Source organism: Perca fluviatilis, chromosome 21, assembly GCF_010015445.1.
Source record: "Perca fluviatilis chromosome 21, GENO_Pfluv_1.0, whole genome shotgun sequence".
In the NCBI taxonomy this organism is placed as follows: domain Eukaryota; kingdom Metazoa; phylum Chordata; class Actinopteri; order Perciformes; family Percidae; genus Perca; species Perca fluviatilis.
Genome location: NC_053132.1, coordinates 25,361,973 through 25,375,238, shown reverse-complemented (window position 1 = coordinate 25,375,238; position 13,266 = coordinate 25,361,973). Strand labels below are relative to the sequence as shown.

Here is a 13,266-nt window from a genome sequence, read left to right as displayed (position 1 = left end):
ATCGGACGCTAAGGGCCGGGACAAAGCGCGGGTATTTAACGAGCTGGGGAATGGTCTGCGAGAGTCATGTTGAGGCAATCTTCTAAATATCGAGTACAGTCCCTTTTATGTGTTTGCCATTTTTTCTGGCTGCTTAAATCTACACGTGGGGCAGAGATGGCTTCAGAAAAGAGGTTAGGATTACTAACTTGGTCTCCAGCAACTGGGCGTTCTCTTGGATGAGATGTTCAACTTCCCGACCCATGCCTGAAAATGATCACCCATAATGTGAATACAGAATGTTCTGAATCTTATCATGTGCTCGGTCGTGAAAGGGAAAAATAAAAAATATTGAAAAATCACATCAATAAAGACGTATTTCTTAGGTCTATCCTACACACCAACATATTGTTCTCTCAGTCTTACCTAGAAAGTTGTAGTCTGAGAGTCATGCAAGAGATGATGCAAATCAGAGAGAGGTTTATGACACCGTAAGTAAGTTAAATTGGCTCGTTTGAACTAAATCTGAAGTCTATAGTATTACTGCCCTTCTCAACACAGTGGCACTATTTACTATTCTGCACATCCATAAGGAAGGGAGGAAACTGAAAGTGAACCCAGACTCAAGGACAAAAATGATGATAATAAGGAGCTGGTAGATAGATCTTCAGGGAATTCATTGATACACACCAGAAAACTCATCTGTGGGGACGATAAAAGCCCGACAGCCAAAGAAAAGACAATTCAGAAAATTCAACAGGGGAAGAAAGCAGTTTGTAAAAGTAGAGATGACGATGAAATTATAACATCAAGTCGGGAGGCTTCTTACCCAGCATGTCGGCTCCTTCATCCATGTCTCCTATCAGGTCGTTTCCTGCAGATGACAGCTCCTCAAACAGAGAGTCAGTGTTGCGGTCAAACGCTAGATTCTCTATGCCACCTTTAGCTGGTGTGCTGGGTGGACAGATAAGGTAGGGGGAGGAAAGTGATGAAGGAGGCATTGATATATAATATCGCCATCATAAATGTGAACACAGCTTTTACTTTTAAACGCTATTTTTTATCTGTTTTTTCTTATTGTCAACAAATTCCATGAATATACCATAACCAACAATGAATTGATTCTACTAACAAATACTACCTAATATACTGCAACTTATTCCTCTGTGACTTAGAGCTCCACTGCTGTCCAAAAACTATTAAAAACACATTAATGAGCCAGTGAAAAAAAGGGGGGAGACAATATATTGTTTAAATATGGGGATACGGGGCTCAGATCATCGGATATGATTAAAACATACTTTTTGTCTTCTCATGGGACTTGTCAGACATATACCAGCCTTATCCTTTAACGTTTTCCTAATTGTAGGGTAATGATGATAAAACATCTAATCATCAGTCCTGTACCTTGTTCCTAAGCAGCCATCGTGGTGCATGTCCAGCTCGGGAGTGGACTCTATGATGGCCTGCACCTCAGAGCTCTCCTGGTTGTGTGCTCCATCTAATACAGCCAGCAGAGATACAAAGCAGAGGAATGAGCGAGCCAGTACACTCAAAAACGGCAGATAGATGATGTTAAAGTGCTACTAGTCCTGGGTTAACATTATAGACATAGGTGTATATACACTCACCTAAAGGATCAATAGGAACACTTGTAAGATTTCTCGTTAAAGAAATGATCTAATCAACCAATCCCATGGCAGCTGCTTCAATGCATTTAGGGGTGTCGTCCAGGTCTAGACAATCTCCTCAACTCCAAACTGAATGTCAGAATGGGAAAGAAAGGGGATCTAAGCAACTTTGATGGTGGCATGGTTGCTGGTGCCAGACAGGCTGGTTTGAGTATTTCACAATCTGCTCAGTTACTGGGATTTTCACGCACAACCATTTCTAGGGTTTACAAAGAATGGTCTGAAAAAGGAAAAACATCCAGGATGCTGCAGTCCTGGGGGGCAAAAATGCCTTGTTGATGCTAGAGGTCAGAGGAGAATGGGCCGAGTGAGTCAAGCTGATAGAAGATCAACTTTGACTCAAATAACCCACGTTACAACCGAGGTCTGCAGCAAAGCATTTGTGAAGCCACAACACGCACAACCTTGACGCAGATGGGCTACACCAGCAGAAGACCCCACCGGGTACCACTCATCTCCACTAAAAATAGGAAAATGAGGCTTCAATTTGCACGAGCTCACCAAAATTGGACAGTTGAAGACTGGAAAAATGTTGCCTGGTCTGATGAGTCTCAATTTCTGTTGAGACATTCAGATGGTAAAGTCAGAATTTGGTGTAAACAGAATGAGAACATGGATTTGTCATTCCTTGTTACCACTGGGCAGACTGGTGGTGGTGGTGTAATGGTGTGGGGAATGTTTTCTTGGCACACTTTTGTTCCCTTAGTACCAATTGGGCATCGTTTAAATGCCACAGCCTATCTGAGCATTGTTCTGACCATGTCCATCCCTTTAAGACCACCACGACCATCCTCTGATGGCTACTTGCAGCAGGATAATGCACCATGTCACAAAGCTTTAATGATTTCAAATAGTTTTTTTGAACATGACAATGAGTTCACTGTACTAAAATGGCCCCCACAGTCACCAGATCTCAACCCAATAGAACATCTTTGGGATGTGGTGGAACGGGAGCTTCGTGCCCTGGATGTGCATCCCACAAATCTCCATCAACTGCAAGATGCTATCCTATCAATATGGGCCAACATTTCTAAAAATTGCTTCCAGCACCTTGATGAATCAATTTCACAAAGAATTCAGGCAGTTCTGAAGGCGAAAGGGGGTCAAACACGGTATTAGTAGGGTGTTCCTAATAATCCTTTAGGTGAGTGTAGGTGTTTTAACTGCAGTACTAACCATCACCTTTGAGGGGTGTAGTGGCAGAGTCCTGACCATCGTGTCCAAGCTCACCCTTCTGTCCTTGCACGGCTGCAATGTCCTTACTGCTCTTTGGTTTTCCACGGTTCCCGTCTAGGTTCTTGAGCCCATCTGAAACTTCCTGGTCCACAGACTCCATGGCAATATCCAAAGCAGCAATAGACGCAGGTGTGACAGAGGCAGACCCTTCGCCCTGGCGAGACACAGGACTTATTCCGGTGGACCCTCTATCATGAGGAGATAGTGGTGTGGTGGACTGGGAGTTAGCACTGTCTGTAGATGTGGGGGTGTTTGATTTAGAGGGACCACCCTGAGAGGACATGGGGGTGTCGGATTTGGAACCTCCAGCTTGTAAAGATACAGGAGTTCCACTTTTGGAGACACTTCCCCGGTTGTTTGGAGTACTGGACTTTGAGCCCCCACGGTTCGAACCGGCCAATTCATCCTTAAGATGGAGGAGGAGGGGAGAAGAATGGGGATAACAAGGAAAACAAAAAGGTAAAACTATGATCTTCATGAAGTCAACAATACAGGTCTACTTGTTAAACATTATCAACCTCCAACACATTAAGCTGTAAATACAGTTAATGTGCAGCACATTTGTATAAATGCAAACCAAACAAAATAACAAAAAGTATAAACTAAACAAATAAAACAAAAGTGGGATCAAGTCAAAAAAATTAAATAATACTCCATTCCCAAAGTAGATTAAAAAAGATAAACACTCAGAAGAAATGAGCGTCAAAGTTGACATTAATTTTGTAAACTGTAGCTTGACAAAAGAATCTTAATTCAAGGTCCACTTGCTAGCGTTTTCCTGAGCAAGTGGACCTTGAGTGAGGATTCTTCAAACTGAGGAATCTTCCAGAAAACTACATTAGCACATACATGTACATTCCTTTTGTTTAAATCAAATGAATGAAAAGAATAGATATTAACACAAACTGTGCCAAACAGTGTGCACCTTTCCATGCAGCTAAAACCAACACAAACATCAAAACGTGCAATCAGGACACTCCATGTTTCACAAATCGTAGTCATTATGGCAATGTATAACCACAATCAAAATTAGGTTTGGGTGTCAAAACAGCCTTAAAAAAAGGCATGTCAATCCTGACAGTTTTAAGAAGTTATGAGCCCATGCTCCGTCTCAAATAGACCATTTTCACAGCGGACATTTTGACTTGTCATAGCAGGAAATGCAAAGGAGAAACAAATTTCATTAGCAATGGCTTAGTTGCATTGACTGTCCCAGAAAGCCACTAGCTTTGGCTAAACATTCAATAGGCAGTGCCCTACCCTGGGTTAAGAATGTTTACACCAGGCACTGCAAGAAAAAGGCTAGGAGAATCATTAAGGATCCAAACCACCCAGGTAACAGTCCTTTCTCCATGTTGAGGTTGGGAAGAAGGTACCGGATACACCAGGCCACTAGGATCCCAAATGAGAACATTGGCTAGGACTGCCCCCCACCCCTCATAATACACACATATATGTATCATTATTACTCATTATATGTTTGAATGCATAAATTGTAGGAACTTAAAGAATTAAATTAAACTGATGAATAAAATTGACTTATTAATGATCACATAAATGGAATGCAGCCTTTTTAATGTTATCAAATATGTGCTTTTCCTGCTACAACATCCCCAAAAAAAGAAATTCTGTTGCTTTTAAAAAGAGGACCCAATATGCTCATTTCAGGTTTATACATGCATTTTGTGTTTGTTTTTTTATACTGCTGCACTTATGGCATTTTTCCCATTACATGGTACCTGCAATTGAACATGTTTCAGCAGGAATGTGAGCTGAAATTGGGGAGAAATTAACAACACCTGCAATCAAGACCACAGGTTTCCCTGGGGTTACCATGCAGCTACATGCAGCATACAGTGTATGTAATGCAAACACTGCAGTACCGTGCCTGGAGCAGATTGTGAGTGTTCAGAATCGTCTGAAACCTGAGGGGGTTGCTCACAGGGATTTGTCTTATTATTATTTTTATTTCTTTTTTTTACATAAGTTTACCTCATTATTTGAAGCTTTGGCCACCTATGAACATCCAAAATTGTAACTTTATATTTATGGGACAGAAAAAAAGAAAAAGCATAACAGGTCTCCTTTAAAAAAAAACAAAAAAAAACATACATTTAGTCAGCTGAATATATGGTCAGCATCAAGCAGTTTCAATTAGATACGCGGTATAGCCAGTTTGTTAGCACCGTTGGATTTAATCACACTACACACTAAATCTGCAACACAACTAGTAAACCAGATAAGTTGATGCTGTGGTTAGAGGTTCTCCATGGGTGACAGACAGGTCTACCTGGTCCTGATCAGCCTTCTGATTGGGCAAATTCTCCTGCGATCTTTCACCTTCCACTTTGCTTGAGGAAAACTGTCCCTCAAACTGAGGGTATATTAAAAGACCTTGATTATTAATATTTCCTAACATTCATTCCTTAAAACTATTTAAAAAAAACAAAAACAACAACAACCAAGGCTATATGTAATACACAGATATATAGGGATGTTGCAACAACTCAAAAGAACAGGAAAAATATGTTTTAATTATAACTGATCTGAATGTGTCCAAGAAAATAAAGCAAAGGTGTGGGGAAAGCCTGAACTCCATGAGTGAACTGTGCAGTGAGCAGTATTTATGGCTTCTTCTGGTGCGCACGGTGACCTGCTGGTTCGAGGCTGTATTCTAAATGAAAATGAGTAGGATATACATTACAATCAATCACTCTAAGGTTTCATCAGCTCTTAGAACCCCCGGTGGCACGCAGAATTGCTAACACTGTATTGTTGTGATACATTAATGCCAGCGGCTTAGTCCTATAAATAGCACAGTGCCTGATGGAAAAGCAACAATCAGGACAACAACAAAGCATCCATACAGATCCTTCGCTCACCTTGAAAATAGAAGAGAATTTAATGTAGGGCTGTGCAATATGGAGAAAATCAGATATCCCTTGATATTATTGATCAAATACCTTCAAATTGATATTTTGCGACGATATCGTTGGGTTGTATAACATAATAGAACAGCTCGAACAGTCTGGTAAGTTCAGAAAATTACATAATTTCATTTGTAATGCTCCCTTTCAAACCAGGAAAAGACAACACTTACCGTATAACAATATTACGATATCCAAAATCTAAAACCATATCTAGTGTCATATCAGAATATAGATATAAAATCGATATACTGTATTTTGCCCAGCCCTACTTTAAAGATTTCACAGACATTAAATGAGATACTATTAGAGAATTAAGCTTTCTCCATACTGTTTTTTTCTCAAATGTATTCCCTTTTCTAGTGTCCGGTTCATCTACCTGAACACTGATGGGAGTATTTCCTTTCTTGTCTGCATGCTGCCATCACTCTTTTGTTGTTACAGTAGCACTCAGCAACACACACACACACACACACACACACACACACACACACACACACACACACACACACACACACACACACACACACACACACACACACACACACACACACACACACACACACACACACACACACACACACACACACACACCTTCCCATGGTGCCATGGTGAGAGGGAAGAGATCATTAACTGTGAATCTTTGGAAAATGTCAAGTCAGAGGACAAAACACAAAAGGAAAGGCACTGCAGTATATCTTCACTGGGGGGTGCCTGGTAAGACTGTGTGTGTAAAAGTTGTGAGAAAGATGTACGCCTATATTGTACTCAGGGTGAGATAAGAATTATCAAATCACATTTGCTGCCAGTAATGAAACACAAGTCCTGATAACGTGGGTCAAAATAACGGTTACAAAAACTCAAACCTTAGTCTTACAATTTCCATCTGACCCTGTACTAGTGTAATAACAGCAAATGAATACTTATTAGGTGGTCATTAATATGCATGATGGAGCCTTGCTTGCAGCATGGTTTCCAACAGCAACAATGTGAAGACACTCTGTCTTTCCACCCTCCCTTGAGGTTAAAGGCAGGCCCCCGAATGGTACCACTTCCTCTGATTGCTGGGCTCCAAGCCACCCCCTTACACACAAGCTGCTGCTAAAAATTCTGGACACACTGAACAATCCTTTCTCTCTGAATAGAAATGTACTAGTTCTTTGGTGTTTGCTAGCCTTTAGTGCTTGCATTTTGTTTCCTCAGCCTTATTTAATTGAACTGGGCATGATGTCACTAGTCTGATCCGTGGGAAGCTCTACTAGCCAACTTCAGACAGTATCTTTACACTTTATAACTAGTGATATAAAGACCTCTTTCTTTTTAATTCTTTAAGACTTTAAAAGCAGGACCGATGTGTGTCATACCTTGAGGCTGGTGTTGGACCGCGGATGGCTAATGTTGTTGTATCTCCATGGCTCTGAAGAGGTGTCCAAAGATTCCCTCTGGAGGTCAGGGGTCATACCATCAGTCCCAGGAAGTTGGAATATGCCCATGGAGATAGGACGCTCCTTTCTGGATACAGAGACAAAAGAAAGGAGGGATGATTCAAAAGAAGAAAAAAAAACAGAAATTCTGAAACCAAGGAATACAAAAAGTGCCTGAGAGATTGGCCTGTTTGTTAAGTTATTCTTACGTAATTAGAACATACAAAAATCTAGACCAAGAGTCTACAGCCATTCTAGCAGCTCTGTAAGGGCTGTACTCAGGCAGCGCTGCTTTGAATTAAATTCTAATGTCACAATGCTCAAAATGACAATGCTAACATGAAATGTTAACCATGGTCACCATCTTAGTTTAGCGTGTTAGCATGCTAACATTTTCTATAAAGTATAGCAGAGGCTGATTGGGATGTCATTGTCATTGCAGGTACATACACCAAAGTATTGGACAAATTGAAATTTTGACCGTGATGATGACAACTCTAAAAGAAAAAGTTAGGGGTTTGCCAAAGTTCTGACAATTTCTCCTGAGAGGAGCATGAATGTGTGCGTGTACTAAATGTCTGATCAATCCATCCATTAAAACCACAAATGTCAACTTCATGATGGTGCCAGAGGAGAAGACAGGGGATCAACAAAGTCAGTAGGATACATCATCTGGGAACCATGAATGTCTGCACAAAGTTGTTGTTGCACTCCCATCTCGCAGATGTTAAGATAGAGTATATCAGTGGATAAGTGAAAACTTTGACCTACTGGTAGTGCTAAGAGAGAATAACAAAGTCATTAGGATTCATCCTCTGGGTACAATGGATGTTTGTAGTGAATTCTGTGCCAAGACGACAGACCAACATCACCATCCCTAGAGCCACACTGCTAGTCTGCCTGATTGCTTTGGGAGTAAAGAAGACCTTAAGTGGGGAAAGCAGTCCTGACAACAGCATGGTGAAAGAACATGTGATTTGTACTGTGCAATAAAAAGTGCAAGGTACGGAATATATTGCATACTATATAAACCAGGTTGGACATGTTCTCATTAGTTTCAATGTGTTGGCCCTCTCTCTCCTACAGAGAGACTGACACTTGGTAGAAAAGGCTGTAGTGTGAAGTGATGAATAAAGTTTGGTGCAACAGCTATTGTACTTCACTAAGCCTGAACTCATTTACACGACGTGTTGTACATTTCATTTGCTTTTGCTAAATTAAATGGGCAGGCATTTTAATTTGCCCATTTTTCAGTGCCGTGGAAGCAGATCAGCATAACGTAATCAGTTAGACCAAACAAAACAGAATGTGTGATGTGAGTCAAGACTTCACAGAGAGGTGTTGTAGCAAAGACTCCCTTGGGACCATTTGGCACTCAAGTGGTAGGAAGAGAACTAAAACTCATAAACTCCATTACCTCCCACCTATTAGCTCAGGCAATAATACACATCCATTTAGGTCTGTGTGTATCTCTATGACTGGAGATGCATTCTGCCATGTGTGTTATTAGAAAGAGGCCAGCTGAGAGACACACAGAGGCAAGGAAACATCCCACAGCCCTTATATTAAAACTCACAAACTAGCTCACTCTTGCATGGAGGTGTTCATTTTCAAACTCCAATTTCACAACAACTCTAATCACTGAAAGTCCAATGATATTCAGGAATGCATAGGAACACACGGAAATAAATACAATGCACTCTCCACTGCATCAGACCAGGTACACACCAGCAGTTATCCTCACTCCAGTGGCTAGGTAGAAAAAAAATATTGTACAGTCGAGCACAACAATGGCTGCCGGCAGGCAGCAATGAAAAGCAGCAGCCCAAAAACAATGGACACACCACCATATTGAGAGGTCACATGCAGGCCACTGATGGTGACCAATGCTGCCTTTTGTTATTTGAACTGAGGGGTGAGGGAAAAAAAACTCACAGTCCTCCACCACGGTTTCATCTGGGGAAAAGATGTTAATTCAATTATGAGAATAATCGTGCAACAGCTATAAACTCTGGCAAAATTAAAATATCTAAGGTGGTGTAGTCTTTCAGATATTCCTGTCTCTCTTGACCTACTTTTAGAGTGCAGTCTCATACTGTCTGACTATAACACACCCACATGGCAGCAACACTACGACTGCATGGCTATAAACAGGCATTATCTACATAGACACATATTATACCTGGGAAGATACATACATTTAGCGACTCACACACACACACACACACACACACACACACACACACACACACACACACACACACACACACACACACACACACACACACACACACACACACACACACACACACACACACACACAATACCTGCTGGCTCTGGGTAAGGAGGGTAAGGAAGGCAGGGCAGGTAAGCCGCCGGTAGAGACAGAGTAGTGAACCAGCAGCAGCACTGACAGAGAGACTAGTACAGCAGAGTTGATGACCACCGCTCCCCCTACAAAGCCAAAAACAAACAGCAGCATACACCCGGGGCTCATGGCCCCCCCAGATCATGGCCCAGTGCCTTAACCAGGAGGTTGAGGGGCACAGACGATGACACCAGATGAGGTGGGGATCACTGAAGCGCCAAATTCACCTTGGCAGACCTCTGATTGGACATTACCCACTGTAAGTATATCTACAGCAGTAGAGCAGTGAGCTCTGTATACTGCAGCTCAACTGTGAGGCAGACAGAGAGTGGGAGCAGGTCAAAGCAGACAAAACAACAGTAATCCTCGTGGCTTGAGCAGCAGTGATTGATTGAAGCAGAGCAGCAGCACACGGAGCAGTAGATCGTCCACAGCGAGCAGGAAGAGGCTGGCAGCAGCTCCTCTCCTCCAGTGTCTTCCTCTAGCAGGTGATAACTGGTTTCCTTCCTCCTTCACTCTACTTATCCTCTGGCGAGATGCGACGCAGCTGCCGCTGTGCAGTGTCGAACACTCTGACGCTCTCCCTCTCTCACTCTGATGGCAACCCCTCCCCCCCCTCCCTCTACATCTCCCTCTCTCTTTTGGGTGCTGAGGCAGCTCGTTTCGTATGCCTTCTCTCAGGCTGCAGCTTATTGGCTGCAACACAGGGAGACTGATCAAAAAGTGTGTGTGTGTGTGTGTGTGTGTGTGTGTGTGTGTGTGTGTGTGTGTGTGTGTGTGTGTGTGTGTGTTTGGCAGTGTGTCTGCATTAACTGCAGGGATAGTGAAGAGCTAGGAGATACAAGGGGCTGCCTGAATGCACAAATACATTCCGTGGTCAATTAAAATATACATGACAGTGCCATTCTTTTAACCACCAGTCACACCTCCTGGAACCATTTCCTGTTTTGTCAATGCCACGGTGATAATGTTTCTACAAACTAAACTTGTTAAATAGTGGCATTTATATCATTACAGACACACCAATTTCCCTTTGTTGCATAATAAGTTGAACGGAGAGATTATCCAACAGCTGTTGGATGTTCACTTTTTTGGCAACAAGAGTCAGCTCACGTCTCTGTGAGGCTGTGCTTGAGCTAAATGCTAAATACTGCTAAAATCCTCACAATGACAATGCTAACATGCTGATGTTTAGCAGGATTTAGAACGTTCACTATCTTTGTTTAGCATGTTAGCATTTGCTGATTAGCTCCCAATACAAAGAACAGCTGAGGGTGTGAAAAATGTCATTAGTTTTGCAGGTATTGGGGCATAAACATAAACCCTATGAATTAGACAAATAGAAAGTTTGACCTGATGGTGGCGCTAGAGGAACAGTCAAACAATGACCAAAGTTATTAAAGGGGGTCATGAAAATTAGTACCATTTCATGGCAATCCATTCAACAGTTGTCAAGATGTTGCACTCTAAACAAAAGAATATAAAACTCAAGGTGGTGCTAGATAAAAAGTCAGGGGATCACCACAGTCATTGGGGTTCATCCTCTGACCATGAATGTCTGTAAAAACAACTGCGGGGCAATCGATACAACAGTTGTCCAGATATTTCAGCCTGGAACAAAGTGGTTGACTGACCAAATGGCAACATTGCTATTACAAGAGCCATGCTGCTATTGTGGCTAAAAGAAAACACATCGGTAGGACAAATCTATATTTCCCCAAAACAATATTGTTGAATAGAACCAATCAGGATACAATGAATTGTCCACTGAAAGACTGAAAACCCCTCACAAATATATGACACCGCTGTAAATGTGCCTAGAGCTGGCCCTTCTCAAAAACTCAGGAGAGCCTGTGCATACAATAACTGTTGCCCTGGTGTTTACATGTGTGTTAACATCTGAACTAGTGTTTACCATAAGGCAAGTGGCTGAGACTAAGTGAAAGAAAGGACCATGGAGCCTTTTGACCACTGTACTTAACGCTTTATTAGTAAAAACCAAACACTATCCCTTAGCATAACCAAAGCTTCCCCATTAAGAAGCATAGTGACTTAGTGAAGGCAGCATCATGCTGTGGATCTGGAACACTGAGTTCCAGTTGAATTCCTGCCTTTGGTTTATAATGAAGGTCTCCCTTCCAAACTTTGGCTATTCATAAAAATTGCAGTTGGAGTTTAATTTATTTCATAAGGTTTACCTGCAGTTAGTGTCAATATCTTAAAACAAAACCAAATATCACTCTACACTAATCAAGAAAATTCATCAACAACCTTCCAACTGTCCACTGGCTGATTTTTTATTAACAAAAATCCCTGATACCAATTACATAACAAAGCGTTTGAATATACTGATTTAACAATCAGTATTGACATTGTGTCGACCCAGAGTGTAGAAAGGTGTTAAGTGGGGGACTACCGATGAAAATTAGCACTTTTGAGCTAACTCTGGAACATTTACATTGTTTTAATGTTGATTAATGTTCACTGTCCCCTTTCAAATAAAGAAATCCCCCCCCAAAAAAAGTGTCTCTAAAAGAAAGGGTTTCCTGATGAGAGCCGTATCATTGATTAAACTGCTGTTAAAAGTCCAAATGGATGTTCGAAGACTTTGCTATATGGACATTTTAAGTCCAAGTCTTTATAGGACTGACAAATGATGTAGGTTTCGGGTGAACACAGTGACTTTGTTTAGAATGAACAAACCCTGTGTGTGTGTGTGTGTGTGTGTGTGTGTGTGTGTGTGTGTGTGTGTGTGTGTGTGTGTGTGTGTATGTATTATATTTATTTATTTATTTATTTATTTATATATATATATATATATATTTATATATATATATATATATATATATATATATATATATAAATAAAAGATAGAGAGAGACTGAGGACAAAAAGCTTCCTTTTTTATTAGGGGAAGATAAAAACACGGCATGGCTAGCAGCTAAATATGTCTTCTCCTGCCACAATACAAGGCTAAATAAATAGAGAATTGTATAGATTATCATTTCTTTTCTAATTTATTATGTTATTTGTATTCTTTTTTTATATATATTGTTTCAATGTACCCTCTGAGGGAACAGCACAGAAGTTGTTTAGTATCTGCATTTATAACATAATTATAATATGTTTACTTGTATTATTATTATTATTATTATTACTACTACAACTACATCAGATGTATTTACTCCTTGTCATTTTATATGTATGTTTGTTCTTATGCTTTGGCAACACAGATGTATTTTTTTTTGTCATGCCAATAAAGCAACAAATTGAAAAAATTGAAAGAGAGAGCAGAGAAGAGAGAAAAAAAAAAAAAAAAAAAAAAAAAAAAAAAAAAAAAAAAAAAAAAAAAAAAAAAAAAAAAAAAAAAAAAAGTGTGGTTGGGTTGTCTCACCGTGTTCTGGCTGATGTGCCTGCATCAGAGGACTCTGCTACTGTGACCGCATGTTGGTGTTTAGTTCGCTCCAGGTGCTCCATGTAGCTGTGGATCATCTGGAGGGTATGCAACACACAGGGAGTCGTGGAATTAGTTCAAATGTTCTTATTTATGTACAATTATTTTGCAATCTGGATAATACAGATTGTGTCGTTTTATGTTTTATATGCTGTATTAAAATCTACTACTAAAAAAAAAAATATAT

General features: G+C 40.7%; 1 protein-coding gene across 19 annotated transcripts in view; it reads right to left on the bottom strand.

Moving 5' to 3' along the window:
* The window catches only part of spag9b (sperm associated antigen 9b), a 50,927-nt gene that overhangs the window by 20,370 nt on the left and 17,291 nt on the right, over window positions 1-13,266 (bottom strand). For 4 of the 19 annotated variants that reach the window (XM_039789305.1, XM_039789307.1, XM_039789302.1 and 1 more), the window contains exons 4-12: window positions 13,020-13,117; window positions 7,198-7,345; window positions 5,197-5,280; window positions 2,847-3,312; window positions 1,387-1,480; window positions 809-933; window positions 670-681; window positions 406-420; window positions 189-246 (exon numbers count right to left, since the gene is read on the bottom strand). In XM_039789305.1, coding sequence (XP_039645239.1) covers window positions 189-246; window positions 406-420; window positions 670-681; window positions 809-933; window positions 1,387-1,480; window positions 2,847-3,312; window positions 5,197-5,280; window positions 7,198-7,345; window positions 13,020-13,117 — 1,100 coding nt within the window. Of the gene's footprint in view, window positions 1-188; window positions 247-405; window positions 421-669; window positions 682-808; window positions 934-1,386; window positions 1,481-2,846; window positions 3,313-5,196; window positions 5,281-7,197; window positions 7,346-9,584; window positions 10,193-13,019; window positions 13,118-13,266 lie in introns of those variants that run through there. The other 15 variants (XM_039789322.1, XM_039789308.1, XM_039789309.1 and 12 more) reach the window with 10 other exon arrangements.